The sequence below is a fragment of the Elephantulus edwardii genome, unplaced genomic scaffold, assembly GCF_000299155.1.
Source record: "Elephantulus edwardii isolate Elephantulus edwardi_28Jun2011 unplaced genomic scaffold, EleEdw1.0 scaffold00035, whole genome shotgun sequence".
Taxonomy (NCBI): Eukaryota; Metazoa; Chordata; class Mammalia; order Macroscelidea; family Macroscelididae; genus Elephantulus; species Elephantulus edwardii.
The window spans coordinates 8,611,590-8,631,849 of NW_006399785.1; the positions used below are offsets into that span (position 1 = coordinate 8,611,590).

General features: G+C 41.5%; 1 protein-coding gene across 2 annotated transcripts in view; it reads left to right on the forward strand.

Annotated features, from left to right (window-relative positions):
- Positions 1–20,260, forward strand: part of LCORL (ligand dependent nuclear receptor corepressor-like) — a 238,735-nt gene that overhangs the window by 106,212 nt on the left and 112,263 nt on the right. For both annotated transcript variants that reach the window (XM_006884513.1, XM_006884514.1), the window contains exons 3-4: positions 9,115–9,194; positions 10,296–10,425. In XM_006884513.1, the coding sequence (XP_006884575.1) occupies positions 9,115–9,194; positions 10,296–10,425 (210 nt within the window). The remainder of the gene's footprint in view (positions 1–9,114; positions 9,195–10,295; positions 10,426–20,260) is intronic.

The window sequence follows — 20,260 nt, forward strand, 5'->3', positions numbered from 1 at the left end:
AAAAAAATTTCAGAATACGTGAGACCCGAACGTCAAATATTGTAGGTCTGTGTTATCTGGTTGGTTGATGCTTAGTGATTCTTTTTATGTGGAACCATATCTCAAAGGGAGATTATTTTTACTAGAAGCCAGCAAACTACAGCCCAGCTCACTGCCTGCTTTTGAATGGACTAAGAGGTATAAATCGTGTCAGTTTTAAGTGATTGAGGGGGAAGAAAAGTCAGAAGAGGCTTAATGATTAGTGACACTTAAAAATGACTTCAAATTCAAATTTTATTTAAAAACAGCCATTTTTATTGGCTGATGCACTTTCTTTCTTTTAATTTTTTTTATTATTTTATTATTTTTGTGTGGGTGTACCATCAAATCAGATCTGACTGGTACAGGAGGAGAGTGCCCCTCCTTCCCCAGCAGAGCATCTGGTGGATTCGAACCATGCACCTCTGGGATTGTAGTTGCAGCTTCTTGCCACTAGGCCACCAGAGCTCCCCGGCTGATGGATTTTCTGTGGCTGCATGTTCTTCAGCTGTAGACCAAGCTATGTCGTTGTGGTAGGGACAGTTATGCCTTGCTAAGCCTAAAGTGTCTACTTCTGGCCCTTTACAGAAAAAGTTCGCAGACTCCTGATTTATACCATTGACTTAAATGTAATAGTTTTGATTTGATATCCTTTTTCTACGGTTGATAGTAATGTTTTCCTGGGCTGTCAAGTTGGAACCGCCTCATAGTTGTTACTCCAGCAGGTTTTCAGAGGCAGTTAATCACTCAGGCGGAGAGTGCCCATCCTTCTCCTGCAGAGTTGGATTCGAACCCTGTACCTTTGGCATTGCAGCGCAGCTTCTTACCGCTAGGCCATGAAAGTCCCCTCTTCATAGTAATAGATACAACATAACTACATTTTAATAACATTTTCTGGGGGAAATAATGTGAATGGTTCTTAACATTTATGGGCTTTGCTCTTCATAAGAAAATGTTTTAAGTCTTCCTTTTCAACACATAAAATAGAATTCTTGACAGGTTTCAATCTTTTCTCTGTTCATCATAATGTTGCTTGATAGTCGAGTTGTGAGGATTTTTTCATTTTTGTTTAGGTATAATCCTGTGTTTCATTGATTATGCAAAGGCATTTGACTGTGTGGATCATAACAAACTGTGGCTGACTCTGAGAAGAATGGGAATCCCAGAACATTTAATTGTGCTAACACGAAACCTATACTTGGACCAAGAGGCAGTAGTCAGAACAGAGCAGGGTAACACTGCATGGTTCAAAATAGGGAAGGGTGTACGCCAGGGATGCATCCTGTCTCCATACCTTTTCAACATGTATGCAGAGCAGATTATTCGAGAGGCTGGGCTCTATGAGGAGAATTGTGGCATCAGGATTGGTGGAAGATCTATTAACAATCTCCGTTATGCAGATGACACAACCTTGCTTGCTGAAACTGAGGAGGACCTCATGCACTTGCTGCGAAGGGTCAAGGACTGCATCCTTCAGTATGGACTAAGGCTCAACGTCAAGAAGGCAAAGATTCTCGCCACTGGACCAATTGGCAGCGTCAGGATGGATGACGAAGAGATTGAGAGTGTTCACAGCTTCACTTTGCTCGGCTCCACAGTCAACACTCTTGGTACCAGCAGTCAGGAAATCAAAAAGCGTATCGCGATGGGAAAGTCTGCCGTTGGGGACCTCTCAAAGGTACTCAGGAGCAACAGTGTCTCTCTGGAGACTAAGGTGCGCCTGATACAGGTCATGGTATTTGCAATCGCTTGTTATGCATCAGAGAGTTGGACAATGACTAGGGAGGACAGAAGGAGAGTGGATGCTTTTGAGCTGTGGTGCTGGAGAAGGGTACTGAATGTACCCTGGACTGCCAGGAAAACAAACAGATTCATCTTGGAGAGGATTAAACCAAGCTGCTCCTTGGAGGCAAGGATTCTGGGGCTTCGTCTGACATATTTTGGACATGTTGCCAGGAGGGACGGGTCCTTGGAGAGGGACATCATGCTTGGGAGGGTGGAGGGACAGCGCAGGAGGGGAAGACCCTCTATGAGATGGATTGATTCGGTGACTGGGGTAATCTGGATGGGTGTGTCAGAGGCGGTGCGGTTGGCGCAGGATAGAGCAGGATTTAGAGCTGTTGTGCATAGGGTCGCTATGAGTCGGAAACGACTCGATGGCACATAACAACAGCAACAACATAATCCATGCTGAGGGCATACTTGGACCTGCAGTCAGTACCCATAGAAAGTAAAGGCAAGAAATGTATTGCATTGGGCAGATCTGCAAAGATCTCTCTAAAGTACTAAAGAGAAAGGCTTTCATTTTGAGGACTAAGGTTTCTCTGATCCAAGCCATGATATTTTTAGTCACCTCATGTGCCTCCAAAAACGGAACATTGAGTCAGGAAGACCAAAGAATTGCTGTCTTTGAATTGTGGTGGCGAGGTATATTGTGCCCACAGTGAACTGCCAGAAGGAAAGAAATATGTCCTGAAAGACGTGAAGCCAGACGTCCTCAGAAGTGAGGATGATGTGACTTCCATATCTTTTGGACAAAGTTTCAGGAGAATCCCTGGAGAAGGTGTGTTTTTAGAAAAGGCAGGCGACTCAATGGCACATAACAACTAACAACCGTAATACCTGGAGAAATACAGGAAAACCTTTAACAAGGTGGATTGACTGCATGAGTGTAACGGTGGACTCAGACATGCATTGACTGGGCAAATGGCGCAGGACCAGGTAGTGTCTTATTCTTTTGTTTTTACATTTGCAGTGAGTTGGAACCTACTCGAAGGCACCTAACTATGAGTTACAGAGCTAACTTTTCCCTGAAGAGTCCCTGCTAAACTAAACTAAATGACAGTTACCTCATCATCCCCAATTTTTGTATTAAAACTAGAAGGTATCGAATAAGAAAAACTCCGTAGTGTATGGATCTGGGAATGACTCAGCACATTTGACATTAAAACTTTGTGGCTCAGAAAAACCTCCGTTGCTATTGAGTTGGAACAGACTCGTCCCTGACCCTCTAAGGAGTTTTTCTGCTGTAAATTGTATGGGAAGAGATTGCCCATCTCTCTTGCACAGCTGCTCAACACCAGAGGGAGGCCACGTTGGAGTTAACAGCTCTGTTCCCTGACAACTGTGTCATCATAGAACTTGGAGAAAGCAAGTACACTGACCTGAGAGTGGTGGTGTTTTGCCTCACTAACTCCAGAAGGGAAACAGCCCTCACTGTCAACATCCACAGCAAAAACCTAATTCCTGGGAGCTAAGATAGGCTTCAGTGCTCCTGCATCTACTATCAGTTCTAACAGTGGCTGTCCTCCCAGATTCTCACTGCTCTACTACCGGGCCCACTAACCCCTTGCAGTGGCCAAACAGAAATCCAGATGGAACTCACGTTTGGGGTATATTAGGCACGTAATTCGCTCTGGACCCACCCAGGCTTCAGGACACAGTCAGCAATGGCCACATTCAAGCCTTAAGTTGTAATACTGAGAGGTGGAAGGACAAAATCTTGAGTGACTCCAGAAGCATCAAAAGAAGATGATAGGAATACACAGAATCGTTGTACCAACAAGAATTGCTTGACACTGAAATATTTCAGAAAGTGTGATATGAATAAGAGCGAATGGTAGACAGAGGAAGTTCAAACTGCACTGATGACACTGGCAAAAAGTAAAGGCCCCGGGAGTAGATGGCATTTCAACTGACATATTTCATCTAACAGATGCAACTCGGGACGAGCTCACCAGTCCATGCCAGGACATTTGAAGGACAACTGCCCAGCACTCACTAACTGAAAAATGTCCATATTTGTTCCCGTTCCCAAGAAAGGTTATCTAGGAAAATGTGAAAATTATCAAACAATGTAATTAATATCACATGCAAGCAGAATATTGCCAAAGATCATCCAAAAATGGCTGCAACAGTACATTGAGAAGGAACTGCCAGAAGTTCAAGCTGAGTTTAGAAGAGGCCCGAGATGTCTCTGCGGATGTCCAGTGGATCCTGGCTGAAAGCAAAGAATACCAGAAGAATGTCTGTCTGCGCTTGACTAAGTAAAGGCGTTTGACTGTATGGATCACAACAAGCTGTAACTAACCTTGAGAAACATGGGGCTCCCAGAACACTTACTTGTGCTCTGATGAAATCTGTACCTAGACCAAGAAGCTGTCATCTGAACAGAACAAGGAAACACTATATAGTTTAAAATCAGGAAGGCCGTGCATCAGGGTTGAATCTTTCTTTGTTGCTGTTCAGTCTGTATACTGAGCAAATAATTCGTGAAGCCAGATTCTATGAAGAAGAATGTGACCTCAGGACCAGAAGACTCATCAACAACTTGCGTTATACAGATGACACAACCTTGCTTGCTGAAAATTAAGAGGACCTGGAATGCTTGCTACAGCAGATCAAAGAATGTTGTTGTTATTTGCCATCGAGTCACTTGCGACTCATAGCGACCCTGTGTACAACAGCCCTAAACTCTGCTCTGTCCTATGCCAATCGCACTGTCTCTGACACTCCCATCCCAATTCCCAAGTCACTGAATCAATCCACCTCATAGAGGGCCTTCGCCTCCTGCGCTGTCCCTCCACCCTCCCAAGCATGATGTCCCTCTCCCAGGACGGATCCCTCCTTACAACATGTCCAAAGTATGTTAGACGAAGCCCCAGAGTCCTTGCCTCCAAGGAGCTGCTTGGTTTAACCCTCTCTAGGATGAATCTGTTTGTTTTCCTAGCAGTCCATGATACCCTCAATACTCTTCTCCAGCATCACCGCTCAAAGGCGTCAGTTCTCCTATCCTCCCTAGTCATTGTCCAACTCTCTGATGCACAACAAGTGATTGAAAAGACCATGGCCTGTATCAGACACACCTTAGTCTCCAGAGAGACACCAATGCTCTTCAGAACTTTGGAAACAGCAGGTTTTCCCATTGCAATACGTCTTTTAATTTCCTGGCTGCTGGTGCCAAGAGTGTTGACTACATCCTTTAATATAGGTTATATCCCAGCATTGAGAAAACAAAGGTCTTTACCACTGGACCAGTAGGCAACATCATCATAGATAAAGGATTGAAATGGCCAATGATTTCATCTTACCTGGATCCACAGTCAACAGCATCAGTACCAGTAGTCCAGAGGCCAGAAGATGCATTGCTTTGGACAAGTGGGCCGGCAAGGACCTGTCTAAAGATTGAAGAGCAGTGTTGTCAGTTTGAATCCTAAGGTAGGCTCGATTCAGGCCATGGTCTTCCCAGGCACTTGTTATGAAATCTGAGAAACACGTGACAAAAAAATAAGGATAAGAAGAAGAATTGATTGCTTTGGTGTTGGAGAAGAGCACTAAATATCCTATGAACTGCCAAGAAACCAAATATGTCTGGGGGAAAGTGCAGACAGAGTGCTCCTTGGAAGCACTGATGGCTTGCAAATTTTGGTCACATTGTTAGGAGAGGCCATACTTTGGAAAGAGAGAGCTTGCTTGGAAAGGTAGAAGGTCAGCGAAGAGAGTAAGACCCCAGTGAAATGGGTTGACACAGTGACTGCAACATAGGGTTCAAGTTCATCAAAGATGATAAGGATAGCACAAGATACGCAGGGTTCAAGTCTGTTGTTCATAGGGTCACTGTAAATCTTACTTGACTCAGTAATACCTCATAACAACAACAAGGGAAGTTTGCAGGTTACAGGTTTGGAAACAGGATGCAATTCTTCAATCAGGGTAGTTGTTGAGCCATGCTAACTTGCTCCTTGGCCCTCGGCCTCTCAGGTCCCATAGCTCTGGAAGCCGTGCTAGTTGTGGTGTGCCCGCCCCTTCAGTCTTCCAGGAAGCTTGAGTGTATGCCCTCGACTCTGTCTACACGAAGCACCAGGTGCAGTTTGTCTCGTGTGGGCCTCCGGTGCTCCAGCACCACAGCAATTGCTCTGGTCCAGTTGCTAGTCAGGCCCGCGCGAGAACCTCCCTGGTGCAGAGGAAAACGTGCTGCCCTCTCTGCATCCGCTTTCTTATCTTCTGCCTCTAAACCTATTCTGTTTAAGCCTGTGGAGTGGCAAGAATGACCAGTCAGTCATCTATACACTTTATTTTCATGTTTCCAACCAAAAAATGCTGTTCATTTCTTTCACATCGATAGTATATTCCCACTCAGCCATGGGGTGAAATTCCAAACCAGAGTCTGGGAAAACCATTTTAAACTACACCACGAAACCATCACCATTTTTAAAAAAGTAACCCTTTTTAATGCCTCCCAGCTTCAAGTAAGATCTCAGTGCTAGTTTCTTTCATGGCTCTTTTTTACATTAAAAGGGTAAGGTTTCCTTGACTTGTCAAAATTATGTTATGCTTGACATATGAGTCAAAATTTTCTGTGCATAACAACTCCCAGATCTGTGTTTCACTCAGGGGTGATTGGATTCAGCTGGACTCCAGGCTGAGCCTGGAATCCTTCTGTTTTCTCTACATGACTCTTAAGAGCCAGCGCTTCTCATATGGGAGGGTCAGGAGGACTACAGAAACCTTATCTGAAGCCTCTGCTCACAGTGGTACACTGCCGCTTTCCCCACGATCATTTCATTGGTCAGAGCTGGTCTGTCTCTCCAGTGAAAGGCACTACCTAATCCTACCTCAGAGTAGGGTTCTTTTAGGGAAAGGTTGAAAACGTAAAGCAGTCCAACTCCACTTCTGTGACGATGGGTTTTCAACTGTGTAGATTCCTAAGCTTTTTGATTTTTCAGGTTGTTTCATAAAAGTAACCCGTTTTTAAACCAGATTCTTGATCAAAATTGTCTTATCCTTTGAAAACTAAAATAATGTGTGATGGCATGTTGTTGTTGTTGTTGTTGAGTGCCGCCGAGTCAGAGGCAACTCATAGCAAACCTATGAATGAAACACCTGGACACCTGTATAACTTTCATCCTTTCTCCAGCTTCATAGGGTTTCCAGAGTCAAGCTATTAATGGAAGTGGATGCGACTCCTGCTTCCAAGCTTGTTTTAATTGGGAAGCTCCACCAAACACTGTCCGCCATGGGTAACCATTTTCACGTTTGGCACATCAGTGTCACAGTGTTCAGCTTCACAGCAACCACGAGTTACCTCTGTATAGCTAGTGGACAGACGAGGGTCATACGATCCGGGGGTGGGGGAGAGGTGGAACAAAACAGAAAAAAAACACCGAACAAGTAAAGGCAGGCCTGAGGGCTGCGGGTCAGTCACCCACTTTTGGCTTGGGAGCATGACTTTCTTCTGTCCACAAAACCAACTGATCTCTCTCCAAGCATCCTTATGTGATGGCAAACCACTTTCAAAAAAAAAAAAAAACAAAACCAACACAACATCCAGGACTTTATTTTAATTATTGTTAGCCTTTGGATGTTTCGTAGTTTATAAATAATTTCCATGTTTGTTTCATTTTATCCACAAGTGAGTTTGGTAATGAGTCTTACTTTTACAGATGAGCCAGTGTGGCTTGACAGGGTGACAGCTGAAGAGTAGGATGTCATCCTAGATTTCTGGAGACTTCAATTCCCTTGGTATTTACATGACCTTCTACTAAGTATTAATATTCATTTAAGTTCATCTGGATATTAGGTCTATTTATGGACCACTGCTGCCAAAATTAAAAAAGAAAATACCATTGTGCTCTTTATTCTCCAAGAAATTATCTTCTGTTCCAAGCTCTATAGCTGAATTGATACAAAGATCCTGGGAGCTGATCAGAGTTAATATTTTTTTGTCATTATTATTATTATTACAAAAAAGATACGCTTATTTCCCATGCAGTTTGGCAGAAATAGGTTTTCAGGTTTACTATGAGTTTCAAAGTGTTAAGAGTAAATGACTGGTACCGTAGTTCTTTTCATATTAATCCTGTTGTAGCTGCCTCTGTGTGTTTGAGCTTTGTCATATGAACTTGGTTTGGGGGAAAGAAATCAGGGAGTTTCTCCTGTAAAGAGTAAACATTAAAGTCGTTGGCTAGCCTGGGGAGCTCTGGTGGGCCGGTACTGTGCTGTCCCGGCTTCGGGGGCCTGTCTGATAGACGGAACCTTCTAGATGCTGTGGAAGAAGGGCAGTCAGTCTTGTTCTGGGTGATTTACAGCCTCATAAACACACTGGGAGGGTCAGCTATGAGTCGCTTCCAGTCCAGTGGCACTGGGTTTTGACGATACCCAGTGTAGTTAGGGTACTGTGGTTAAACTTTTCATAAATTTGCGTCAGTAGAATATGCTTTTATTCTCCAGAACATAATCATTTTTACAGTTGCATATAAAAAACTGATTTTTTTAAAGAGTTCATGTGTGTGTTGAATAACATAGCTTTGTTCATCTGCTTTTTAATCTAACCCTTGCAACAAAGCCTCTGAGCAATTGTTAATAAAAGTTGTTAATAAAAATCTGATCAGACTTACTGTGGAGGGTTTTTGGGGTCGTATCTCATTGTCTCAAATCTGTGAACTTTGACCTTTTCCTCCATTTCTGTGATTTTTATCTTGCTTTTTATGATGTACAAAATTTATTCCTTTTTTCTCTCCAGAATTCATTTGTTCTGATTGCTTTCAGAGCTAAAATCAAAAATAAGATCAATAGATAGTGAGAAATTGAAAAATTTGAAAAAGCTTTAAAAACCCAAAACTCCATTGCTGTCAAGTTGGTTCCAAAGCTTGGTGACCCTGTGCTTGTCTCAGAGCTGTGTTCCCTCTGGCTTTCCGTGTTTGTATTCAGTCAGAAAGAGACCACTCAGCCTTTTCCCCAAGGCACCTCCTGGTGGATTCAGACCATCAGCCATTCAGTTAATAGCCAAATACGTAACTGTGTGTATCATGAAGGATTGCTTCAGAAGGCTAGATGTTACTTCAAATCTTATTGAAAAATTACTAATTTATAGCCAGGTCATTTATTATTCCCATGATACTGCAACTTCCACTCCTTGTAGCCTTCCTGATTTCTGTGGTAGATGTCATCAGTTTGATTCTAAAACTAGACCTTCTCCCCTTACTGTTGGTATTTCATTTTATTTTTACATAAGGCGTTACAGCTGGGGAGAGTGGTGTTTTTGTTTGTCTTAATAAAAGGTAGTAAATTTAATGAGTATTTTTCCTTCTCTTAAAGACTGTGAACCAGAAGAGCTGACTGACTGGTCTATGGATGAAAAATGTTCATTTTGTAACCTACAGAGAGAAGCAGTCAGTGTAAGTGTTAGTGCTATGAAATTACTTCTACACTAATTGCACAACTGTATCACTTTTTTTTTCTTAAAAAAAAAGCTTGTTTGGAAAATTTGTGATTTAGAATAGACGCTTTAAATTCTTGATGTTGGTGATGAGACGGTTTTAGAGTGTAATGATTATAGTGTAGTATTTAGCTTAACTCACAAATAAAAAGTGTTGAAGCTTTTCTTCTGTTTCTTTCACATTTCTTTCTTGTCATTCCCTAGTTTATGCAGTTCCGCTTAGGTTCTCCTGCATTTAGCTATACTCAAAGGTGGAAGTGGTGGCCTAGTTTGGTCTAAGACCACCTTTGAGTCTGATTTCCTAGGAATAAATTGAGGGTGGGGGAACGAGTGTGCTATTTTTTTAGCCTCACTTACTCGTGGAGTCTTTTAGACATCATCATTCCCTCCCGTGTACGTTATTAAAAGTCTGTTCTGTCAAACCAGAAAAGCAAACCCATTGCTAGTTTGGGGGACTCACAGTGACCCTGTTAGGGTAGAAGTGCCCTGAAGCTTTTCTCTGGACTGTGCGTCTTTACAGAAGCTGACTGACAGGTCTTTCTCCCAGGGAGGGGTTGGTGGAGTCCCACGGCTGTACTTCCGGTTAGCTAGTAAATGCTTAACGACTGTGCAACTAGAGTTCCTGTGGCTGCTTGTGTTACGGCGGAGACCCTCCTTCCTTGCATATCTTTATGTATGAGAAGGGCTGAGAAGACAGGAAAGCTTGGGAACTTGATCCAGTCAGGTCAGCTTAGTGGTTAAGTCAGCTGCTTTGTTGAAAGGTCTCTGCAGGGTTTTCTTGATGGACGTGCCAGGTAGTGAGTTGACCCATCAGGATATTGCATGTGCTTCTCCCCTTTGCTGACCATTATAATAATAAAGTGAATTTTAAGTCCTCTTAACAGAAGGAGTTCCCCCCCCCCAGTGTCTTGTGCCAGATTTTGTGTTCTTTCCATGTAACGTGTACTTTTAAAAAAGTTGAAAAAGTGAGAACACTGAGAGCATTTTCTGTTTGCAGTTTTTTAATGGAAATACATTTGAAATGAAGTGATTTATGTTTACTATGTTTTAATAATTTTAGGATTGTATACCATCTCTTGATTCTTCACAGTCAACACCAACGGAGAAACTATCATCTCAGGGCCAGTCCAACACTGATAAGATTGAATGCCAAGCAGAAAATTACCTAAATGCACTCTTTCGAAAGAAAGGTAATACTGGCATGCTTTGTCATTTAAAATTTGCAATAACGAACGAAAATGTTAGCACTCTGTCACTAAGTAGTACCGTATTTGTAAATTGTGCTTTGTTCCAGGTTATTTCTATCTTTATCTGTAACTTTCTTATTTTGAAGGACAGTAGCAATCTTCCATCATTGTTGTTCTACCCTTCTGGTGATCGTGCCTTTTCTTAATGCTCTTCTCCAATCTCACCTTGACTTTATGTCCTGCATTTCCCTCACCTATTTTAACCACCTTTAAGCAGTTACTTCCTCTCTAGTCATTATTCTCTTGCTCTCACAGCTTTGAAAATTCTTTCCTGTTCACTGAGTGATGGATCTGTTGCTTACTTAGTTATCCTTGGGTGTGTACGAGGGAAGTAATTTATCGTTCGCAGTGTATTTACTGGCTCGCCGTTGCATTGATTATGGGGTGCTTGGACTGTGCTCCCTAAACATAACTCAGAGTTCTGATTTCTGTCTGTCTAAGCTATTCAGACCACATGGGGTCTGTATCATTTCTTCCCTTGCTTGGCATAGTAGACAAGTATCAGGCAGTAGCAGACACATGTAGACATTTATATCCCAGCTGCTTGTTCTTGGCCATTCGTGCAATAGCAGAATATCTTAACTTTTTAGAACAAGGACCTTTGGTGTCAGCCGTAGGAGTTAAAAAATCATCCTCCTTCCTAGCATCTAAGAGATGAAGAAATGCATTCTCATGCAAGTGTTGATCCTACTTTACTCTTTTTAGTTACGGTATTGGGTTTTTAATCATTCTTAGTGTTGAAAATAGGCCTTGCCTTTCTGAAATGAGTCTTGTTTACGTTTCAAGTGTTAGGAGTTCTTTTATGTGTTGAAATGTGAATCCTCTGGCTCAGAGAGCGAGCACTGTAATTAAAGGACTTACACTTAAGAACTGTGTTTCTTATTCAGTTCGAGGAGAGGAGCATAAGACCAGTTCCTATGTATGTATCACTGAAGGAATTAGAATACTTAGTATTAAAAAGCTGGTGTATAATATTTATATGGCTTTAGGAACTTTTGCTCTCAGTATAGTTAGAGGAAGAATTATACTATTTACATAGATTTAGAAACTTTTATTGTCAGTATAGTTATAGGAAGAATTATACTATAAGACGTTGTTGTTGTTGTTATGTGCCGTCGAGTCATTTGCGACTCATAGTGACCCTATGTACAGCAGCCCTAAACCCTGCTCTATCCTGTGCCAATCGCACTGCCTCTGACACACCCATCCCGATTACCCCAGTCACTGAATTAATCCACCTCATAGAGGGTCTTCCCCTCCTGCGCCGTCCCTCTACTCTACCCAGCATGATATCCCTCTCCAAAGACCTGTCTCTCCTTGCAACATGTCCAAAGTATATCAGACGAAGCCCCAGAATCCTTGCCTCCAAGGAGCAGCCTGGTTTAACCCTCTCTATACCAATCTGAAAATGAGGGAGGTTCACATAATTGAATACACACACAGAGACTACATTTTGTATCCCTTGGAACTTATCAATCAGTCTCCTTTGTCTTATTTGTTTTTTTTTTGAGCTTTTTAAAAATGATAGGATCTAGAATTCCCAATAATAGTTACTTTTATTTTTTGCTAATATGAAATTGAGCTGTGCTCCATTGCCTGTTAAGAGTACTCAGTAAAATCGTGATACCATTTCAGCTTATTCAAGCATCTGGATCTCTTAAGAGGTGGTCTACCAGGGACTGATTATCCAGTAAGCAAGTTCATCTTGTGCTTAAGGTACCACAGAACAGGGGCACTTGCTGTCAAAAGCAAAGACCTGTAGATGCCAGCCAGGAACACAGACACAAGGAAAAGGAGCACTTCCCTGGAAAAGAGCCGGCAGGGAGTACATGAAATCGACACCAGCGCAGTGTGTAAGAAAGAGGCAGCCGGGAAGAAAGTTCACACAGGGTTACAAGGTTGCTCAGGCGAAAGGTTGTTAAACTATGAGGCTCCTGTCACTTCAACACTTGTTGACATCTATCTGCTACAGTCTCCTCCTGTGTAATTGAGACTCCTGGTCTCAGGGTCTCTGCGAGTGTACTGTTTCTTTCTAATAAATAAAAGGTGGGAGTGGGCTGTCGAGGCTAACTCTTGCTGCGTTAACCCGGTAAGCAGCTAGATCCAGCATGAACAGTTACTGGGTAAGGATGGATGATAATCATAGATACTTCTGACTTCCTTGTAAATATTTTGTATGTTGACTGGGTCAAACTTGAACAGAATTGCATGTTCTAGATAATTTTTTTTTTACTTACTAATTTTCAAATAGGCATTTTTGTACTCACGATCAAATTTGAATTTTATATTTCATTATAGATTATTATTATTATTATTATTATTATTATTATTATTATTATTTTGTGTGTGTGTACCATCAAATCAGATCTGACTGGTACAGGAGGAGATTGTCCCTCCTTTCCCGGCAGAGCATCTGGTGGATTCGAACCATGCACCTCTGGGATTGCAGTGCAGCTTCTTGCCACTAGGCCACCAGAACTCCCATAGTTTACTTATTTTATTATAAATGTTTCTTTTCCATTTTTTGCATTTATATGCTATGGTGGTTGTTGTTGTTGTTAGGTGCCGTCGAGTCGTAGATGACTCATAGCGACCCTGTGAATGAAAGGCCTGAGCACTGTTCATAATAGAGTTTCCAGAGACAAGCCATTTCGGAAGTGGATGCTGCTTCCAGGCTTGTTTTAGTCAGGAAGCTCCAGCAAACACTGTCCACCATGGGTAACCATTACCACGTTTGGCACATTCACTGTCACAGTGTTCAGCATCACAGCAACCACGAGTTACCTCTGTACAGCAGTGCACAGATCAGTGCTATAGCACCTAGAAGAGTGTTTGACAAGAAAACAATTTGAACCTGGCCTGAGGGCTACAGATTAAAATCCTTGCCTCCAAGGAGTAGCCTGGTTTAACCCTCTCAAGGATGAATCTGTTTGTTTTCATGGCAGTCCATGGTACCCTCAATACTCTTCTCCAGCACCACAGCTCAAAGGCATCAATTTTCCTTCTGTCCTCCTTGGTCATTGTCCAACCCTCTGATGCATTAACAAGTGATTGCAAAGACCATGGCCTGTATCAGGCGCACCTTAATCTCTGGAGAGACACCATTGCTCTTGACCCTATATGCTAGTAGTACCAAATTTACAAAGCGGCATAATTTTATATTCAGGTAAAATAAAGTGACCGCAACTAAGTGGAATGCAAAAAAAACAAAAAATTGTTGAAATCATAAAGAAAAGGATTTGTGAATCCGGAAAGACAATTCCAAAATTTGCTTTTTGTTAAAGCTTAATGACTCTGAGGACAGTTCTTCAATTGAACACTGGAGTTCAACAACTAGAAATCATTTTGCTAGGATTGCAGTTAGTAGTAGAAAGATAGTTTGTTCTGAATCCTGCCTCTATTCCTTAATCTGGTTAAAAAAAAACATACTGGGAAGTGGGGAGTGAAGCTATCTTAGAATCTGAAATTGTCACATCTGCTGACTCCATTAAAAAAATGGAAATGCACCTTTTGCTAATTTTTTTTTTACACAGATAGAATTATTGGATCAAAAGAAGGCCACGTTGATTGTCAGCACCACAGTGGACTGTTTGAAAATCCATTGTCGAAAATGTCTGTATGTGAACAAACAAGGTTCTGCAGCCAGAATAGATTTCTCGGACGCAAAGCTAATTTTGACAATGGTGAGGGAGAGTGGCTACTGTGTTCTCAGGCAGCTCTGTCTATAATTTCGTCTGCAGTCTATTCAGTTCTAGATCATTTCATTCTCGCTTTATTATGGATAGACGTAGCGATTGGAGCCATTTGAGTGTGATTGACAAAGATGGGAACATCACAATGCACAGAGACTGGATGTTGTCATATTTAAGCCAGTCCTCATGGTGGCTTCACTATGAACTGGAAATACAAATTAACAAACAGCGTCATTATTGGAAATCTGTCTTGTAATGTGTTGTTGCTGTAGTTTTACTAATTGCTGATGTGGACTGTTTTTTCGAGGAAGACATTTCAGTGTTTGCGTCCCCACGAAATGGAAATTTCTGGAGTTTAATTGAAGTTGTTGCTCAATTGGACACATTTTTAGAGTTGCGCCTTAAAATATAATACAGAAAGGGGCAACTCATTGTGCATGTGTAACACAACATTTGAAAGCCTAATGACAAGTGATAAAGTTCACTTAGTTCTTTTCAGTATAACAAGGATAGCCTGCTGTTTTAGTGTATCAGTGGATTCGGCTCCTGGTCTTTCACATACAGAGAATTGGCTGAGTACTGCTTTAAGCTGTATATAGATATAGATACAGATAGAGATATCCTACAGATGGAAACCTAGTGAGCAATTGATTACACATGTGAGTTTAAAACTCATATGGGTGAAGAAACTGCAAATCACATACTTTACTTTTTTATGTGAGGTTTGTAAAATGGATTTTTCTGAGTGCAGAGACAAATCCTAAGACAATCCTGCCAGTGTTACATGGGGTTACAAAGGCATACAATAGGAGACGTTAGGATATGTGCCATGAATATGCCATATTCATACCACATGCTGCCCCTTCACTTCATTTTCTAGGACGTAGCACAGTCTGTCGTTGTAGCGAAGCAGGTGATTTTTCCCTCCTGCTGTTCACTTACTGTATGTGTTATTGCTTTCTGTACTCACTAATGGGCAGTTCGTAAAAATAATTCCGGCAGTGTTCAGAGTGTGTTTCTAATACACATTGAGAAGCACATGCTGTAGCAACAAGTACAGTCTTAGAATTGTATACTCAGATTCTAAAAGCCCTACAGAATACTCCTAGAGATGAGACACAGGAAGGCTATACCACAGAAGAAGCAGAAAACAGAGCTAGCAAAATGCAGGTGCCAGAATTTGTTTACTTTATGGGGAATAATAGATTACAACATTTTCTTCGGACACATCAGGCTTTCCAAGATTCAGAGGGAAGTTTAAAATCACGCACAGGACCCCACCAGTCATTAACAGACATTTACATAATTTAAGAAAAGCTTTTAAGAATCCTGAAAACACAATAAAGAAAATACTGCCAAATACTTATGATCGAGCAGGTTGCCACCACAGGAGCATGTGAACAAAACAAGCAAGTAACAGAAATGCCCTAAGAGTCCTGAGTCCCAGAAACAGGTTTCCAGGGAGCTCATACAATGGCATCATCAGCACCCTTGGATCTTGCTGGATAAATAGGGCTCACATGTATGCGGTTCTTTCAGATCGATTTTCCTTCGGAAACAGTCGACCTGATGAAGACTGCATGAAGGCGTCCAGGAAATTAGTGCTGGCTTAGTCTCACGACTTAAATGTAAATCTCTACGGAGAACCGGAACAATTTCAGTCTCGTACGAGGACCAAATTTACAGATAACTTTTACTCAACTAGGCATGTATGCTTCTGTAACAGAAGATAATAGAAAAATGTATACTTCCCAATACTGAAATTGCTTTTGATATATTCCCCCCATTAATGATCACATTAATGGTCTATGCTAGGAAATTTGGAGGATGGCTATCTGGCCAATGGATTGGAAGAGGTCTATATTTGTTCCTATTCCCAATAAAGGTGATCCAACTGAATGTGGAAGTTATCAAACAGTATCATTGATTTCACATGCTAGCCAAATACTGCTGAAGATTATTTAAAAATGGCTGGAACAGTACATAGATAGGGAATTGCCAGAAGTTCAAGTGGGGTTTAGAAGAGGCTGTGGCACCAGGGATGTCATTGCTCATGTCAGATGGATTCTGGCTGAAAGTAAGGAATACCAGAAGAATGTCTGTTTGTGCTTTATTGACTATGCAAAGGAGGTTGACTGTATGGATCATGACAGGTTCTGGCTGACATTGAGAAGAATGGAAATCCCAGAGCACTTGATTGTGCTCATGCAGAACCTATACCTGGACCAGGAGGCTGTTATACAAACAGAGCTGTGGATTACTGCATGGTTTGGAATGGGAAAAGGAGGGCGTCAGGGATGTATTTTGTCTCCATACCTGTTCAATCTATATGCTGAGCAGATTACTCGAGAAGCTGGACCCTGTGAAGAGGAGTGTGGCATCAGGATTGGAGGGAGACTCATCAATAACCTGTGTTATGCAGATGACACAACCTTGACTGCTGAAAGTGAGGAGGACTTGAAGCACTTGTTGCAGAAGAGCAAGGAAAGCAGCCTTCAGTATGGATTGTGTCTCAGTATCAAGAAAACAGGGATTCTCACCACTGGTCCAGTAAACAGGGTCATGACAGTTGGAGAGAAGATTGAAACTGTAAACAGCTTTATCTTGCTTAGATCCACAATTAATACCATTGGTATGAGCAGTCAGGAAATAAGGAGACATATTATAATGGGATTCAAAATAATCTGATCATCTGATTCAAAATGTCCCATGCCAAGCCATCTCATTTCACCAATACCTACTATGTTAGTATTTATGCATTCCATTGATGAGAATTGATGCCTTTGAGCTTTGGTGCTGGAGAAGAGTGTTGACTATACCATGGACTGCTAGGAGAACAAACAGGTTTGGCCTGGAGAGGGTGAAGCCAGAATGCTCCTTGGAGTCAAGGATCCTTAAGCTTCGTCTGACATACTTTGGGCATGTTGCAAGGCTGGACTGGTCCTTGGAGAGGGACATCATGTTTGGGAGAGTGGAGGGTCAGCGCAGGAGAGGAAGACCCTCAATGAGATGGATCGATTCTGTGACTGGAGTGGTGGGAATGAGTGTGTTTGAGACGGTGAGGTTGGCACAGAATAGAACAGCATTTAGGGCCCTTGTACATAGGGTTGCTATGAGTCACAAGCGACTTGATGGCACATAACAACAAACAACAACATTGTAATGGGAAAATCTGCAATTACAGATCTTTCCAAATTAATAAGGAGTAGTGATGTCACTTTGAGGACTAAGGTGTATCTGATTCAGGCCTTAGTATTTCTGATTACTATCTATGCATCTGGACAGTGAATAATCATGGCAGGAAAAGAATTGATTCCTTTGAGCTGTGGTGTTGGGGGAGACCACGGAACATTCCATGGACAGCCAAGAAAATAAATACCTATATCTTGGAGAGCTAGAGTGCTCTTTGGAGGCAAGAATGATGAGGCTTCACCCAACATCCTTAGGACATATTGCAGAGGTGTTATTCCTTGGAGAGGGACATGATGTGGGGAAGGGTTGAGGGTCGGTGAAGGAGAGGAAGGCCCTCAACCAGGTGGACTGCAATGGGCTCTTGTGTGTCAGGAAATAAGAGGATGGCACAGGACTGCTTTCAGATAGTTTGTGCAGAGGGTCACAATGACTCAATGAAGTCATTGAAGAATTTATAAGATCAACGAATAAAAAGAAATATAACATGTTAATGCTGTGGACTGTCACGTCAGAGCCAATGCACAGCTGACCCTCCATTGGGTTTCCAGAGGCAGTTAATCTCACAGGAGGAAATTGCCCTCCTCTGCTGCAGGGCTGCTGGTGGATTCAGACCATGTGCTTTTGGCATTGCAGCACAGCTTCTTGCCACTAGGCCACCAGAGCTCTTAAAACATGTTATAAACACAGAGTTTCTCTAAAAAGAAAATAATTTCTTGTGATGTTTGTTTTCTGGCTGTTTACTGTTTAAATAGTGAGACTCTTTTTATTTGTTTATAATTCCAGCATTTATTATAAAACAAGCATAAAATCACAGTGTTAGCCATTTGAATTTAACATTGATTGTTAAACAAAGGCCAGTGACTCACTTTCTTTTTTGTAGATATATATATAGCATATCCTTTTTTTTAAAAAAAATATTATTTAAGGGGAGCTCTGGTGTCCTAGTGGCAAGAAGCTGCAACTACAATCCCAGAGGCGCATGGTTCGAATCCACCAGATGCTCTGCCGGGGAAGGAGGAGCAATTTCCTCCTGTACCAGTCAGATCTGATTTGACGGTACATGCACACAAAAATAATAAAATAAAATTAAAAAAAATATTTCATTAAAACCTCAGCACCCCGCATGTAAGAATTTTATGATCCAATATATCTCATTCTGCTAAAGCAGCATACTCTGTCCTTTTGTGTTTCATCTCTAATGTAGTCACATTTAAAAAGAAATTACAGCATGGATCACTAAAATATACATAAATGCATACAGATACGTAGAGAAAGAGTATCTCATTGAGATGTATAAATGGAGGAGATGACACTACAAACCATGATTTCATACCTCTACCTGGACCTGTCTTCTTTCTACCAAAAGCTGTATAAGGAGCTTGCCATTTGGAGATTTTTCTAGATCCTTTGAATGTTTATAGAGATTTTAAAGATTATTGTTGTATTTGTGCTTTACTTCTCTCTTTTCTTTGTTCATCCTTTGATCCCATCACTTTCCAGTCTGAATTAAGCATAGGAGTTTTCCGCATTGTTTACTTGGATTTATGTTTATTATTTTTTAATAAAATGATGGAGGTTTTCAGGATGGCTTGATGAGAATGAGGATTAAAGAAAAACTATCTTTAAATATTGTTAAGCCCTTTATTTTCTTTTTATACATGTATGTGAAAAGCCCTCCCTGAATCTGATACATAGGAGTTGAACTTAACTTCTTCTAAACTTGAGAGCGAAATCAGTGTGGGAGACCAGTAACCTTGTGAGGTGCAAGACACCACAGAAGTGACTTGTGGCCTAAGCCATCATCTCAAAGGCTAGCTGGGGTGGAGGGGCTGCTGGATGGGGTGGGAGGGAGTGCAGACATGCTAATCTTCAGAGAAATGAACGGGACAAGACACACATGCAGGGGGAGGGCACTGCATATATGGTTGTCTCTGTAAGGGGATGAGTCTTTCATTTGCTCCTTTCACTAAAATGCTTTTCTGTCATACATTGTTGTTCCAAAGCTAGGCATCCAGATAAGCACAGACTAGGAAGCAGGATTGATCATCCGCTTCCAAAATACAACAGGCCTTTGAAAACCCTGTGCACAGTAGAACATACGAAGAGTAGACTAACAGATACGGCACATGAGGCTGAGCCCTCAAATTTGGAAACACAAAGGAGAAGGAACAGTTGTAAGCAGAAACTAATAATTGGAACGTGGAATTTGAGAAGCACGAATGTAGGAAAACTGGACATCATTAAGAAAGAAATGGAACGCATAAATATTGACATATTAGGTATTTCTGAAATGAGATGGATTGGCATGCAGCATTTTGAATCAGATAATCATATGATCTACTATGCGGAGATGAAAAAGAGAAAAAAATGAGGTCGCTTTCATAGTTAAAAGGCCATTTCTAGGTCCATCTTGAAATACAATACCGTGAGTGACAGGGTAATATCTATATAGATAAAAGGAAGACCTGTTAATACCATTATCCTTAAAGTTCATGCACCAACAACTAGAGCCAAAAAAGGAGGTAATAGGTGATTTCTACCAACTTTTGCAGTCAGAAATAGATTGAACCTGCATCTAAGATGCATTCATAATCATGGCTGACTGGAATGCAAAAGGTGGGAACCAGAAAGAAGGATCAGCAGTCAGAAAACATGGACTTGGTGACAGAAATGAGGCTGGGGATAGAATTCTGCACAAGGAATGATTTATTCACAACAAATACCTTATATCAGAAACATAAGTGCAGACTATACACATGGATTTCACTTGATGGTGTGCACACGAATCAGATTGATTACATTTGTGGAAGTAATAATCAGAGAAGTTCAGTATCAGCAGTGAAAACTGGGCCAGGTGCTGATTGCGGAACAGACCAACTACTCATGCAAGTTCA